At 47.5% G+C, this 16,477-nt stretch overlaps 1 protein-coding gene across 9 annotated transcripts in view; it reads right to left on the bottom strand.

Annotated features, from left to right (window-relative positions):
- LOC120227957 (transformation/transcription domain associated protein) overlaps window positions 1-16,477 on the bottom strand; it is a 111,523-nt gene that overhangs the window by 25,672 nt on the left and 69,374 nt on the right. For 5 of the 9 annotated variants that reach the window (XM_039226022.1, XM_039226028.1, XM_039226024.1 and 2 more), the window contains exons 50-59: window positions 14,734-14,913; window positions 12,567-12,713; window positions 9,209-9,328; window positions 8,730-9,017; window positions 8,427-8,564; window positions 7,738-7,850; window positions 7,223-7,358; window positions 3,879-4,070; window positions 1,135-1,363; window positions 307-572 (exon numbers count right to left, since the gene is read on the bottom strand). In XM_039226022.1, coding sequence (XP_039081953.1) covers window positions 307-572; window positions 1,135-1,363; window positions 3,879-4,070; window positions 7,223-7,358; window positions 7,738-7,850; window positions 8,427-8,564; window positions 8,730-9,017; window positions 9,209-9,328; window positions 12,567-12,713; window positions 14,734-14,913 — 1,809 coding nt within the window. The remainder of the gene's footprint in view (window positions 1-306; window positions 573-1,134; window positions 1,364-3,878; window positions 4,071-7,222; window positions 7,359-7,737; window positions 7,851-8,426; window positions 8,565-8,729; window positions 9,018-9,208; window positions 9,329-12,566; window positions 12,714-14,733; window positions 14,914-16,477) is intronic. The other 4 variants (XM_039226025.1, XM_039226026.1, XM_039226030.1 and 1 more) reach the window with 1 other exon arrangement.

The following is a 16,477-nucleotide window of genomic DNA, read 5'->3' as shown; positions in this document are numbered from 1 at the left end:
TAATATTGCTCTGAGCGTCATCAAAATCTCCCTTACACTTTCATAACCAGTTTTTAATTTTCTTTCCTTAAATACGTTAACCAAATGTAGTGTAGGGCTGAGACCATAAAACATATGTCAAACACTCCAGTGCTTTCCTTTCCCTTTCTGCTTTTCAAAGGATAGTTTCTCACTAATGACGTGTGCTTTTAGAAAGTTCCAGCCTGCTTTCCCTACCATCTGCACCAGGAATTCCTATGTGGGCACTCACTCTTCGCCCAACCTCCTCAGCAGAGGGGCAGGCACCGGCTCCCACTGTCACTGTACCTGCATACACTCGTTCTTCCCCATGACTCCTGCCAGCTGCAGGTAGCATTTGACTTGCTGTCGAATCTTCTGGAAGCAATCCACAATAGGCACAGTTGGAATAGTGTGAATACGACTTAGTATGTCCAGAGCTACATTGACCAGTCCTTGTTTCCGGGCAATCTTCCCATACTGGATGATTGCGGAAGCAGACGCATGCACCCCAAGCATGGCGTTGTTTGAACTTGGATCGTGCTGAGAACTGTTTTCATACGCAGTTACAATTGCTGGAGAGCAGAGAAAGAGCGATTGGTCTCCAGCAAAGATTTCTCAAAGTGTTCCATGATAAGGCTTAATAAAAAATGAAACACGCACACATGGCTTATGGAAATGGCAAACTCCATCATAAACCCATTACTTCTCCTTGTGCTTTACACGAGGAAGGTGTAAGAAGCGCTGACTAGTGAGCTGAGCATTACCATTGTGGCTAACTAAATTGCGAAGGTGGCTGTAAAGAGATGTCTGGTGGGGTGAGGGGGTGAGCCAAGGGGTCCAAGAAAACTGGAGAAGGCTCCATACAGCCACCTTCAAGCGGCTCTTCCTCAGGGGTCCTCACGACGAGCGCCCCACCCCAGAGCTCAGACCTCGCTGGCCCACACCCCAGCAACCCCTCTGTGCTAGCAGTGTGTTAACACAGTGGGGAAATTTCCCCACCTTTCACTGCCTTCACCTTTACCCTTGCCGTACCAACCACCTACCCAACCCGCCAGAAACTAGAAAATCTGGTAAGAAAAAAACACGACAAAACCAAGACATGAAACCAGAACAGCGGGGTGTCTGGAAAATTACATGATGAATGCATGCCGGACCAGGTAGGTTTACCCTGGTAATGATGCTGCCTCCACATGAACACGCTGCTCCAGTGGGACAAGTCGTCGGACACGATGGGCAGCCGGTTCCTCCAAGTCTTCACCACCGTCTTCATGTCGTGCAGGCTGTTGTTTCGGCCCAGGTTGGTCGGCTGCAAGCCTGCATTTATTTGTGCAGCTTCCTGAAGTTCAATGATCTGCTGGGCTGCCTGAACGGGACCAGCAGAAGGGATTCCACGGTAAGCATTAAAGAGCACACGAGCAATCCAACAACTGTCAGGATCTCACGACTCACCGAGGAAGCTCTCCAGCCTGTACAGATCCCTCAAGCCCATGCTTCATTTACTCTTCACCCCAAAGTCTGCTCTTAGGATCCCCCCATTTGTAAAAGCAGCCACTGAGACAGGAGAGGGAGGACATAGTGTGGGCGGCACACCTTGCTAACAGCAGCCCCCCAGACTAGCTCTTTCTCATTCCCGTTGCCACCAACAGAGTCTGGCTCTCCTACCGAGGGCTCGGACCACTGCAGCCTGGCCCCCTGCCCTCAGCCCCTCCTTCCAGCAACTTAAACCCACAGCCACTCTAAGCATCTGAAAACAGGATTCAGGTGATCCCTTTGGACTAGCACATACATTTTCCATCATCGGTCTGTCTAGTTCATTACCCTTTACACCACGACGAGTTGCTGACTCCAAACTTACCGGAAATGCCCTGGCACAATTCCCAGCCTATCCAAATCCTACCCAGAAGGTTCATGCCCTCCCAGCGGGATTTCTCCCTTCTCTAAATACTATGTTTACTCCCTGTCCTACTGTGTGGCACTGCATCACTGCCTCCTTCTTGTTTTAAATTTTGCTTCTCATGGCTGTCGTTTCTCTCTAGCTGGATGCTCCTCTGGGGCAGAATCTTTGTTTTAAAATTGTTAGACTCTCTCGAACTAGGTATTAGGCTTGACATCTGCTATCGCATTGATCCAATGGGGAACACTGCCTGCACGAGTCTCTCCCCTCCATCTGCACCTCGAGTTCAGGATGTTGCCTTCAGTGTTCTGAACCCTCCCTCACCAAAAGCTCACCGGGAACACAACAGTGGGTGTTCTTTTACAACAGCTTTACGGAGACACAATGAAAACATCACTGAAATCACTCCTACAAGTGTTCAGTTCAGATTTTACTAGATTCCCAGCGTTGCAGAACCGTCATCAGCACAGAGTATGGAACATTCTCACCACTCCCCGCAGCAGCCCAGGACCCATCAGTGGCCTCCCTGCATCCTCCCTCCCCTCGAGGTGACAACCACTGGCCCGCTCTCGGTCTCTGTAGAGCGCCCTATCCCGGGCATTTCTCCTAAGTGGAATTAGATGGCATATGGCCTTCTGTTCCGGCTTCCTCATTCAGGATATTTTTAAGGCTCACCCAAGCTGTCACCGTACTCCACTCCTCTTTACTGCCTGGAGGCGCCACTTCTTATTTACTCATTGGTGGAAGGTCACGTGGTGGTTTCCACATTTTGGCTATTTAACGAACACTGCGCTGCTATGAACATCGGTGTACAAGTGTTTGCGTGACTGTGTTTTAATTCTCTAGGACTGAAAGTGCTGTCATAGTCCTTCTATATACTTCATATTCTGAAGAACTGGCAGACTGTTTCCAGTCTATTTTACAATCCCACCAGCAGTATACGACGGTTCTAATTCCTCCATATCCTCACCAACACGTTACTGCTTTTTTAGCCTAGTAGGTGTGAAATGGTTACCTCACTCTGGTTTTGATTTGCATTTTCCTAATGATCGGTGTTGAGCAATTATTCCCCTGCTCGTAAGATCATCTGTACATCTCCTTTGTAAATGAAATTGGGTTCTTTACCTATCAAATTTGGGCAGTTTTCAGCTATTATTTCTTCAAGTACCCCGACAGCCCCCTTTTCTGGCTCCCTTCCTTCTGGGATCCTCACTATAGTAAGTATGTTGGTATGCCAATTCTACATCATTTAAAAAATGCACCCACTTAAGTCTCTGCTCAGCCAGCTCCGTGGTCAGATAGCTAGCCAGAGATTTCCCCAAAGACCAGAACCAGTAGGGCTCTCCGCCTTTGCTGAGGGGCTGTGCGCCTGCTCTGGCCTACTTTTGACACTCAGCCAGGCAGTTTTCTATCCTGCCTCCTGCCTCAGCTGTCTCTTCCTACTTGTACAGAGTCTCAAGGGCAGCCGAGGGGTGGAAAGAAGGGTGTTCTGTGGAGAGAGGCAGCACGTGTGAGGGACTGTGGGGAGAGACTGCATCGGAGCCAAGCGACCAAACAGGTGGCCTATGTGGCTGGAACACATTGTCAGCAACAGCGGAGAAGACCCCCCCGGGGAAGAGGCTAAGGCACAGGCTCAACCGGCCGTACAGTCTCTGAGGATGCAGGACTTTTTCAGGCTGTGCAGGGGCATCACGCTGATAGTGGCATGGGAGACATGAAAGAAAACGCCTAGAGCAAAATTAAGAACCTCAGAGGTTATCCATCACTTATAGCCCACGGAAGCTCCCAAAAGGAGAAGCCACATTTCATCCCTCTGTACGCGGACTCTGGCCTTCCTTTCACTGAGGATGAGCTTAAATGAGAGAGGACAGGGCAGTTGGGAGGATCTTCCTGTCATCAGCTGAGTTTACAGACCGAAGCCTGGCCAGGGGCTGGGCTGCTGTGACGACCTCCCGAGATGGCCCAAGGACGTGCTCATACCCACCTGGAGAAGGGGCGTGTGCACATGCGACACCACGTGTGGCAGCCGCCGCCACTCGCGGATGGCCAAGCTGCTGGCCATCTCCACCAGGCGCTCGATGAAGCTGAGCTGCTGCTCCTCGGGGTGGCAGATAGCCAGGTATCCACGGTACATGTTGACCTTCCAAGCCATCTCTTTGGGGCAGCTTACTTCCACCTGGTGAGGAAAGCACAGTGCATGGGATGCAATCAGTGTGAGGGGTCACTTATTTGGTAGACAATTATACTAGGAGATAAACAGACATTAAGCCGTGAACAGATACTTCTTTTCCTTCCAGAAGTCAGGCATCCAGAGTACATTTCCTGGTTATTCTCCTTTTCCCAATATCAGGGAGCAGCCAGTCTCTACAGGCTCCTTGCTTTGAGGTCATTAGTGATTCCAAAAAAGAGGGAAACTGATCACTGTTGTGACAGACCAGATTAACGATCACCACTCGGCTACAGTGTCAGCCAATGAAATTTCCAAAATATTAAATATACGTTCACCTCCACTCAGATCAATATAATTTTGAATAGTTTCTAGTTCATATTGTTAGCCTGGGAAACTAATCTAACTTGATTCATGTTATAAAAGGAAGCAAAGACAATGATTTAGATTAGGAATATGAAAAAACAGTTTTAAATTTTACAGTTACCTAATTTCCCCCAGATTTCTTCTATCCTGGTTATTAGTTCTATTATAGAGCAGACTGAGCCCAGAGCTGTCACATGTCCTCTCCTTGCCTCTGACCCTGCCCCCCACATGCAGCTCAGAGCCAGGTAAAGGCTCCACATGCTCCCCCTTCTGCCCTCGAAAGCTCTATCTGCCCACCACCTGAGAGAGCATTACAACTTGTCTCATTTGATCCATCTCTTACAGAGCATTTAAAAACACAAATGATAAAAAATTAAGGTCTTTTCAAAATAATCTCTGTGTGTTAAGAAGGAAGGATCTCTCGGGGCACCTGGGTGGCTTAGTCAGTTAAGCGTCCAACTTTCGCTTAGGTCACGATCTCGCGGTTCGTGGGTTTGAGCCCCACGTCGGGCTCTGTGCTGACTGCCAGCTCAGAGCCTGGAGCCTGTTTCAAAGTCTGTGACTCCCTCTCTCTCTGACCCTCCCCTGCTCACGCTTTCTCTCTCTCTCTCTCCTAGAAATAAATAAAAAACATTAAAAAAAAAAAAAAAAGAAGGAAGGATCCCTCTGTTGAAGGTATTTTACAGAATTTGTTGTGATGAGACCAAGATAACATTCATTCTGAAGCACCTTCAGAAAAGAAACAGTACATACATTTTAGTGCCCTAATACTGTCTAATTGACGTGAGTAAGATGATGGTGGTGAAGACAGCGCCATCCTGCATTCATAAAACTCTCTGGCTTGTTTTTTCTGACATCTCACTTCTTCAAGGCACGTTCACATTCACAGCCTCTCTGAGACCTCAATAACCCAATGATGGAAGAAATTCAGGACGACAAACTTGTCCAAACATGCACTTCTAACACGATCCTCTAAAATCACACCCTCAACATTTTCTGGACTTAAATACTATTCAATAAGATGGGCTCTTGTCAATCACCACACCTATCCTCTGTAACACCAAGAACACAGGCATCTCTTCAGTTTCCTACCCCCTAAAAAAACTTACGCTGTCTATTAAACCAAACCAAGAAATAAATGTACTTCTGCAAGCAGCCCTGTAATCATAACGCACAGGAACCAAAACAGAAGTAATTTGATTTTTTCCCTTTAAATATTGTTAATGAGTAAATAATTTTAGACTATCAAGACTACCTGAATTTACTGCAGACTATCCAGAATGTTCACATCCTTTGAACTTTTTTCTAATCAGCACGCGCCTTACAACTTTTAGAAAATTATCAAGGGTTTCTGAAAGAAGAAATTCATTGATCAGACTACGGATAGCATGGTGCTGCATGTATCCAGCTAAATGAAACCCTCCCTGGGAAGGAAGAAGAAAGGAAACATCAGACTGAGCTATAAATATTTACTTAGCAGAATGTAAATACATTTTGTCAGGAAAAAAAAGATCTGTATTTTACTTATAACACGCGACTGGTCATCTCTGGGAGGAACACAGACTCCCTGCATCAGACCAGCAACTTCCAGATCCCAACCCCAGAGTCAAGCCCTGGCTGTCTCCACACTTCATGGTTCACACACTGTGACCACCTGAGTTCTACGATCTTTTACGTGTTTGTTAAAGAGCAACATCAGTAATGGCAATGGTAGCCACGGTAGCCACAACACAGGTTAAAGTTCATCGTTTCAGGGAAAGCAGCCCCATATTCTCACGTGCTCTTGCAGTCTCCCAATGACAAGAGGAGAGGCAAATCACTGGTGTGGATTAAGTAAACCCCTACTGGTAGAAGGGCAGGTGAGGACTGGACCGCAGCACTTCTCTCAGCTCGACCCCGAGCATGAACGGCACACAGAAAAGATGGAGAGCCGAGGAGGAGCAGGGAAAGAGGCCGAGGGAGAACAGGAGGGAAGGGCCCAGATGACCAGTACAGAGCAACAAGAATGGCTACATCCGAGGACTGCCTAATGTGGGGTCCAGATGACACAGCCACACTGTCCAACACGGCAGCTTTCGGGGCCCGACTTCCCCCAGTGGAAGGAGAAGGCACTGTCCCTCCGTGCCCGCTTCCCCGCCGTGTACTAAATTCCCCTGGATGGAGCTCCATTTTAAAACTGTGGGGCTCAGGCACGCCTGGGGGGCTCAGCTGGTTAAGTGTCCAACTACTGATTTTGGTTTAGGTCATGATATAGCAGTTCATGGGATCCAGCCCCGAGTTGGGCTCTGCTGACAGCACAGAGCCTACTTGACATTCTCTCTCTCTCTCTCTCTCTCTCTCTCTGCCTCTCCTGTGCACTTGCACGCATGCTCTCTCTCTCACAAACAGCTCAACCAAGTTAATGACTCAACTTCCCTTGTACTATGCTGCTTTCACTCCCACGACACAGAACACGCTTTGACAATAACACCGCTTCACTCAGCGGACCTACCGACAGCAGCTGCTAACCCGCTGGGATGCACCCTGCTGGCACACTTCCAGCCACGTTTCTGCACCAAGGCCCCCATGACGGATAACTACTTAATCTAACTCCTAGATGGAACAGATCTAGGAAAGGGCAAGCAAAAATAATGCCTGCTTCCCAAGGGCTATTTTTCATCTGCCAAAACACCCGGCTTGTTCAAAGTGAAGAGAACACGCTAGAGATTTATGGTTCTGTGGAAGGGACCCGCTCGGGTGTGGAGAACATAATCTGGCCCCGGGCGAGTCATGCTGCGGCGGGATGGTGGCCTCACCTGCACCAGTGCCTCCTTCATGGCGGTCCAGTTAGACACCCGCCAGGCACACTCGAGGACTAGATACGGGTTTATATGCCCTTTGGACTGGCCGTACTCCGTCAAGGCTTCCCACTGGTTCAGCTCCTTTGAGCACCTAGAAGACCAGGGATTCAAGAGCATAGTTCAGTTACCAACACACTCACAGACTGAGACAGGGCAAGGGACGAGCCTTTAGGTTGTCTGCTGCCCTTCCGCAGAAGAAAACAGAAATTCTCCCCCAGAGCAAAGGGTGGGCTCCCGAGGTGCCCACCGCAGTGAGCCACGTGCTCTCTGAAATAACGGCTCCCCTAGAACACTGAGGGCTGCCCGCCACACAGCAGAGAGCTCTGAGCACCAGAGGAAGTCATTCTTTTCTTTATAACGCCATAAAGAAAGTAGCAAAGTCCCCTTTTAAAAACACACGAGGACATTTCAGAGACTTTTTCATTGTTTCCCTTCATGGACTCCTGAATGCATCAAGCACGCTGGCGTACCGAATCCAGTGGTCCTCCCAAAGCTGGTACTCTGGGAAGATAGCAGGGGATGCGTTACTCCTCTCGTGCTCTTTCTTGGCTTTGTCCATTGCCTTCTCATAAGATTCTTGTGCCTGAGGAGGTTAATCATGCTCTCAATTATTTAGAACAAACTGGATCTCAGGCCTGGGGGTGCCCTAAGCTCTGGTCTAAGATCGCTGCCACCTGAGGCTCTGCATGCACAGGACACAGAGGTGCTCCCCCTCCCCCGAATGGACAGTGTGGAGACCACTAAGCCCCAGGACGAATCTCTCTGTCCCTCAGTGAGGACAGCTTGTGCCTGTGCTTCTGGAGTTTCTGTGGCTCAGTGTCCTACGCAAGGCTGAGAGCCATATCCTGGGACAGCGGCCCAGGCTACATTCAAAGGACAAACACGAGGAAGAAGACTAAACCCTGGTCTTCCTGCCATTTCCAACAGGAACACTGACTGCAGATAAAAAGCATCCACATTAGCAGCTAACGGTAGGACTAAATTTGAAAAATGTTTGAGTCATGCATGACAGATTTCAATCAGGGGCCCTTTCTGTGTAGGGTAAATGTTTCAAATAAACCTGTGAACTTATTTAACGTGAACTCTGACTTGAGAATATTAGAAACAATCTCTCCTTTGTAGAGCTCAGCTGGCTCAATGGACACTGGGTGGTGGCTACCTGCTCAAAGAAGCCGTGCTGCTCATAAGCAATGGCCGTGGCCGTCTCAGAATACTTGCAACGCTTCTGCCACAGGCCAGCCCACATGTCTTCCTCTTGTAACAGAGAGTACAGTTCAGCCAGGGAGTCCAGGATCTCCTGAAAACAGAGCATGGTCTGAGTGCTCCTGACAAAAACCTTTTCTCTTCCTCCTGATAAAGCAACGTCACTGTGCCATAACTTAAAATCGCTTGGGAGAAGTGTACTGAAACTGTGAGGTCCCTGGCAAGGAAGATGGGACCCAGAAGATGAGGTGGGCCTCACCTGCTGAGGTGGAGTTATGCTCTCCTGCTCATAAAATTCTGTGGTTTGCTTTGGCTTGATCTGCAGACTCAGACCTTTCTCAAAAGCCTGGTGCTCCAGCATTAACGTGGACCGGAACCAGAGGTTGTGTGTCTTTCCCAAATACTTCAGGACGCAGGGCCTGATGGGAATCGGGGGGACACACTGGGACATGGCCTCCACGAAACAGTTCAGCGCGCTGGGCTGACAATCCCGCTGCACCTGGTGGCTGCCACTGCACAGGAACGGGCTGATCTCACCGGCCAGAGCCTACAATAGAAGCGCATGTGAACTCAAGTCTCCCAAAAAGCATCTGACAGTATTTTGGGGAGAATTCACGATTAGAGAATGGGGAGCAGTTCCCCCATCCTTTGAAACTTAACCAAGATTGTTTCCTTTCACAAAGATTTATCAACACCTAACGTTACGTTTTCCAAAGTGGATGGAAGACATATACTCACATGCTGCTGTCTGTCAGAGAGAATTTTCCACAATCTGGGAAAAAGTTGGACCCACGTCTTTTCTGCCAGGGTTGTGGAAATGTGACACAGCTGGACGAAAGCGCTGAGCAGTGCTCCCGTCTAGAGAAAGAGCAAAGACCCACATAACTATGCGGGTACCTCACATGTCCAAGCTCAGAACACTGCTGTCTCTGCGGCCTCATGCTTTATCAGACGGTTCTCCACTTTCCAACTTTCAATGAACAAGCAAGCATCATGTCAGAGCAAAAACACAGATTCTAAGCATTAGAAACCCATGGCGTGCTTAGCAGCCCGTGATGTGCCTGTATTTTTTTTAACCTTTTGTTTAAACGTTTATTTTTTTTAACGCTTTTTATTTATTTTTGAGACAGAGAGAGACACGGCATGAGCAGGAGAGGGGCAGAGAGAGAGACACAGAATCTGAAGCAGGCTCTGGGCTCTGAGCTGTCAGCAAAGAGCCTGATGCAGGGCTCGAACCCACAAACTGTGAGATCATGACCTGAGCCGAAGTTGGACGTTTAACCAACTGAGCCACCGAGGCGCCCCTAAACATTTGCTTATTTTTGATCTCATGAACCATGAGATCATGATCTGAGCCACCCAGGTACCCCTACATTTTTAAGATTTTAGGGCATTTTCTCACATGGTTCTCCCATGTCCGAGAAGTATAAACGCAATGCTGACGTGGACATGTAAACAAGAGTCACAGAGACATCATCAAAGCTGGAAACATGAAAAAGAAAAGAGGAGCACATGCATCTGAGGTAAGTTATTGGCCAAAGAGTATAATTCTGCAGAACAGATCAAGAACTGAAGATCCAGAGTGTCTGTGGCTGATGGCGGGCGAGATGGACAGGGAGTGACCTGGCCTGGGGCACCCTATGGGGTCATGGTTGGGAACTAAGGGCCTGAAAAGTGAATCAAATCCACAGATGCCTGACTTTGTCCACAGCTTTGCTGTTTTTGAAAGTCTGAATTAGCTGCTGATATTTCCTAAAAACAGGCAAGTTTCTAGCCTCCCTAGAGTCAGGGCTTCAGCAATGTATATGTCATGATTAGGCTTTCCTTTGTCCAACAGCAAACTGAGGAAGGAAATCACGCTCATGTCCGTGTCTACTAAACATGTAGAAAGCAAAGCTATAGGGGCGCCTGGGTGGCTTAGTCGGTTAAGCGTCCGACTTTCGCTCAGGTCATGATCTCGCGGTTCGTGGGTTCGAGCCCCGCGTCGGGCTCTGTGCTGACTGCCAGCTCAGAGCCTGGAGCCTGTTTCAGTCTGTGACTCCCTCTCTCTCTGACCCTCCCCTACTCACGCTGTCTCTCTCTCTCCTAGAAATAAATAAAACATTTAAAAAAAAAAAAAAAAAAAGAAAGCAAAGCTATAAATATGTCAAGGAACATACGTGAAAACATTTAAGCAAAGAATGCTCTGGTTTGGTATTTGGGCTGCCCTGTGAGGAAGATGGAGATGAAATAACCCTGGAGGACCTCAGTGGCTGTGCCCTCTTCCCCTGCCTGAGGGGCCTCCTGCCTCCAAATCAATCTAGCAGAGGTCAGAGCACTGAAGGGCCACACGTGGTTACAGCCCTGCTGGCAAAAATGCTCGTCTCGAGCCGCGGGTTAGGGATTCCACAGGTCCCTGGCCTGTTCTCATTCACACACAATCACAGAGAAGGGCTTTGGTGGCCCTGCCAACGCCAGGAAGACCAGGGAGGGGGCACTGGCATCAACACACTTCCCACAGGGAGGAAGATGGTCAATTCTGGGACAAGATGCCCACAGTAGAGGGCAGGAGTGCCTGGTTCTGTGAAGGACCCGTTCAGATGCCTCCTAGTCCCTCCGGACTTAGAAACAAATGGTCTGGAGGTGCCAACTGGCCCCTGACCACTTCACGGGTAGAGGGGCTTTGGGAAGGGAAATGTCAGGGTCAAACAGACTTATAAATGCAGTGACTTATAAATCTTGCCTTGCTCTACATAAAAAAAAAAAAAAAGAAAAAAGAAAAAAAGAAAAATAACTTCCATAAACACATGATAAAATAACACAACCACTCCCTGACTCCGGGAGCTTCCTGGCGGCTTGTGTTGTTCTTTACAGCGCTCACCACCTGACACAGAAACACTGACTTTCCTTCTGTTTACTACTTCCCCTATGAGGACATAAGCTGGCACTCTTTTGTCTGTTTCACTCAGTTATACAAACTGCTAAAATGTACTCTGATCTTTCACAATGAGCTGATCATCCAACTTACCCCAAAGCAACCAAGGAGTGAGTATCTACACGGTGACTTATCATGGCAACTGTCAGCCAAGAAAGGCCTTTGGGTTTGAGGACACTGACCCACCACCCTTCTTTCTGGCAGAGATGACAGGAGGGACAGGGGCCCATTAAGGTCTTCAGTTGTGAACAAAAGCGTGTCATCTACGTGTAAGAACGCTCTGTTCCTATTCTGTGCAGAGAAGACTAAGTGTTCTATGTTTATCCACATACAAGTACAACCATCACCAAGATGCAAATTCAAAGTATGATTTAAGGCACAAATTCAGAAAAGGTTACCAGAGAAGTTTAAATGTAAAAATTATAAGTAGTTTCTAATTTTTCTCACCTAGGTCCTGATGTGAACAGAATCACCACTATTTCGTTGTAACGTTCTTCAAAAGCAACTTGGTTTATGGAGCCTTAACCAATTCTTAAGTCTTTAACTAAAAATCATCATACGTATAATTAACCTGAGAGTTTGAGTGCTTCTAGCTGGCTATACCCCAAAACAGATGCATTCAGGGGATGCCTGGGTGGCTCAGTAGGTTGAGTGTCCGAGTCCTGATTTTGGCTCAGGTCATGAGATGGTACCCCATGCCATGCAGGGCTCTGTGCACAGAGCCTGCCTGGGATCCTCTCTCTCTCCCTCATTCTCTGCCCCTCCCTGATTTGTGGATTTTCTAAAAAAAAAAAAAAAGTGTTTGGAGGACCTCTCCCCACAAAGTGAAGTAAACTAACTTCATTTACCAAGTTAACCTAGCCTCATTTTCTTCCTTCTTATTGCATTTGAAAAATAATTCAGCAGTGTCTCATCATATATTTTTAGTAAACAGTTTTACCATTTCTTTCAAGGGACAGCAGTCCCTACAAGGGACACTCTTTATTCCTTTCTTAAATAAAGGACACTCTCTATTCCTTTCTCAAATCTTTACACGGAATTACAACAGCGTCAACTGAGAAAGGAAAGAAAATACGTATAATTGGCAGAAGAAAACTTCACACTGCTGTGTGGTGATCCTGCTTTAGGATTCAAAATATTCAGGGTAGAAGACCACCACAGTCCCTCGGAACCTGCACACACCTTCACCTCCCGGAGAGTGTCCAGGAATTTGTCGTGTCTGTTAGTCAACATGTGCAGCTGGTTCCCGATGTCCTTTTCAGAAAGCTCTTTGGTTTTGGGTGTGCTGGTCTGGTCTCCAGGCGCCAGCTCAATGTCAATCTCTACGTCCTACAAAACAAAACACAAACGGCAAAAACAAAAGGTCAGACGGTTAAAGAAAACCTAGTAAATAGCTCTTACAAACTCCTTGTTACAGTTCTGGCAAGTAAAATTTTAAGCAGTTTCCCGGAATTTTATAATTATTTAAATCCCTGAGTTTTAAAATAAGTAACAAGCAGATGGACTAGACCAGACCTCACTCTTTAAATGACACTATGGAAAGATCACGGTTTTAATCTTCTGTTTGGATTGTGGAAAGCAAAATGAAAAACAAAGTACAAACTTTACACAGTAAAAACAATGATGGCGATAAGGAATTACAGCCTATCATTCCTCAAAATGCAGTGTAGCTGCCTGGCTCATCCAGATTAAGAATACGGTCAGGGTCACTGCACAGAGCCTGTCGGCACAGTGTTTTACAGGACTCATTTCCAAAAAGGCACAAACCCTTCTGTCTGAAGCTTCTGAAAGTCACAGCCAAAATTCAGACATGGGGCGCCTGGGTGGCTCAGTAGGTTAAGCATCTGACTTCGGCTCAGGTCATGACCTCGCAGTTCATGGGTTCGAGCCCCTCGTTGAGCCCTGTGCTGACAGCTTAGGGCCTGAAGACTGCTTTCGATTCTGTGTCTCCCTCTCTGCCCCTCCCCACCTCTAGCTCTGTCTCTGTCTCAAAAATAAATAAACATTTAAAAAAAATTTTTTTAAATGCAATCATCAAGCCAACCTCTGAGTCAAGTTATCAACCATTTGGTATGTGCCCTTGAAAAAGCACAAGGACTTCAAAGTTGGCAATTTACTTCAGAGGAGAATTAGGGGAAGATCATATCACTAGATGATCTAGTGTTTAGCAACAGAAGGAAATTTTAAATTCTTATTTGTTAACAGAATGAGTATATACCTCACATATAGGAGAGAGATTGGACTACCCTTTTAGAGCAAAAAGGGTGCTCTCCTCCTGCAATCCTGGGTGGCTGCTTCTAAAACCCAGCACTCTGGGGAGAGACTGAGCTTTCAAGAGCCAAAAACCTAACAGAGACCCAGTTTAAAGATGTATGCCTGGAGTAGTGGTGACCACTCCTCGTGGAGCACTGAGGGCCTTTGGGACAAAGATCTCGGCCTTGCTGGCCGGTTCTGAACTCCATGACTGCACCCACGCCAGGACGAGGTGGAGACTCAGGCTGCCGGTTGAATTTGCTGGAGCCATGGGAGGCATCCCTCCCTAGGGTAGTGCTGTTAACACAACACAGCTACTTCTCACTTGGAGAGAAAAACCACCAAACAGTAGAATAACCTGTACTAAGCAATATTAGCTCCCAGGAAAGGGATCTATCTTGAAATTAAATGCCAATATGAAATGCTTATCAATTCAGCCTAGGTGTCCATCAACAGATGAACAGATAAAGATGTGGTGAATATAAATACGATGGAATATTATTTAGCCATAAAAAGGAATGAAGTCTTGCCATTTGCAAAAACACGGATGGCTCTTGAGGGCATTCTGCTAAGTGAAAGTCGTCAGACAAAGACAAATACCATATGATTTCACTTATATGTAGAATCTTACACAAAAAAAAAATCCCAGAGAGCACAGACTGGCGCTTGCCAGAGGTAGTGGGATTAGGACAGGGCAAAATGCATCAAGTGGGGGGTCAAGAGGTGTAAACTTCCAGTTATAAAGTCAGTCAGTCATGGGGATACAACGGACAGCATGGTGATGATGGGTAATGATACCATATTGCATATCTGGAAGTTTCTAGGAGAGTAAAAACAATCCTGTAACTGCGTGGTGACATGTTAACTAGAGATATCCTGATGACCATTTAGTAATATGTACAAATACTGAATCATTACGTGGGACATCTGAAACTAGCATAATGTTGTATGTCAGTTACACCTCAATAACAAAAGAAAGACACATCTAACTGAATGGAGGTACCACACCAGAATGTTCAGGTAGGGACGGGTTTAATGCATTGCTCTTGCCCTCCCACCCTCCCAGTCTGGAAGGATCAGCAATCTGGAGCATTACTTCCTCTTTGGACTCGCTATTCTCTCGCTCCCGAGGCTCCTGCTTGACATGTGTGACCATGGCAAAGGCCGCTCGGTCGTGGCTGTCGGCCAGGTTGATGACGTTGGTGATGGACGGGAGCATGGCCCCTTGGCAGCTGGTACCAATGGGAGTGCTCTTCTCACACACCGCCAGAAGCAGCTGAAAAGAATTTATGAAAAAGAAGATAAACCTAGAACATACCTCCAGCATTTGGGGCACAGGAACCCATGGTTGACACCTAGTTCTCGCAACAGGCACACAAAGCCTGTTGGCTCCTGAGTCCACAGCCCTGCTCTCTGCTTTTCCCCAGCTCAGTAAGTCAAAGGGTCTGAACCTTTCTTCCAGACCCCTCACTCAGGACCTCTGACTCTGGGTCTAAGCAGAAATTCAGGATCTTTCTCCCCGACCAGACGGGCTTCCTCCGCCATCAACTCCTGCCCAAACTAAGTTCCTAACTCATTGACTTCCTCTTCCCAAATCATCTCCTCACACACAGCTGACTCAGTGCTCTTCTCCCTGTGCCCCAGTGGCTTCCCACGGCCACCAGGGGACAGTGCAAGCTACTCAGCATGGCTTACTCAGTTAGCTCTTCCCTAACATAACACTCCCACCCACACCCAACACTTCCACGACTCTTCCCCACATCCCCATAAACTTCACCACCTGGCCTTTGCCTCTCCACTTGGCTGCCCCTCAACTAAGCCGCTCTTGGCCCTGCCCTGGTGGAGTTGAAGTATCAGAGGGAAGGACAAGACCAACATCAACACAAAAACAGACACATCTGAAAAAACAGAAACAGAGAAAACAACAACAACTAATAACCCAAAACCAAACTCCCACAAAAAGATACTCACTCTACGAACAGAGCCAAGAAACAGGGAGATCAACAGAACAAGAAGGTGCCCCACTTTAGCTTAGGTGTCAAGAATGTGGCATGTCCAAGAACACGAAAGGCCAGCAGGGCTGGAGACTAATGAGGGAAGTGGGAGATGCAAGGATCTGGTCACATGGGGGCCAGAAAGACCATATCCTGGAGGCTGGATTTTGTGCTGAGTACAAAAGCAAGGGGTGGCACACACAATCAGTGTTATTAAGGACAATTCTGCACTAATAACAAAAACGTGGTGGCAAGCAATGATGGCGGCCCCGAGAGGAGAAGAAGAAAAAAGGGTGAGAAGCAGGTGGCCTTGAACTCGTAACCCCCCAGTAACGGACGGGACACACAGGACAAATGAGAGAAGGAATGGCAGATAGCTGACTGTCTCCGAAGAGGATTTCACAACCTTCTACCTCCTTAGACAAAGTAATCTGGTAACCTTCTAGCTTCCCTTGTAAACAAGCAGACTAGAATTATCTGCACAGCATCGATAACCGAACCGATGGGAAACTAGGCTGCCTGGTGTAGCAAGCAGGTAACTAAGCCAGTGAAAGGTGGATTTGATAACAAACAAACAAGAAAACAGGAAGTCTCCCTACAGCCCTGTTAGGAACATCTGACCACCCACTGAATGGGGTGTGGCCTTTGTCACCAACATCTGACCACCCACTGAATCAGGTGTGGCCTGTCACTGGCATGCTGACTCCTCACACTATGTGATCAAAGTCCACGGCTTCACCAGGCTGCTCTGGCCTGGCTGCTCTACCTTCTTGCTCTAAGAACGGTGAGATGTGACACTTAAAAGTACATTAAATCTTCAAGGGAGCGTAGACAGAATTTACAATT

The sequence above is a fragment of the Hyaena hyaena genome, unplaced genomic scaffold (assembly GCF_003009895.1).
Source record: "Hyaena hyaena isolate Hyena2069 unplaced genomic scaffold, ASM300989v1 scaffold_20, whole genome shotgun sequence".
NCBI lineage: Eukaryota > Metazoa > Chordata > Mammalia > Carnivora > Hyaenidae > Hyaena > Hyaena hyaena.
Note: the sequence above shows the minus strand (reverse complement) of the source record. Positions and strands in the feature narration are given on the sequence as shown.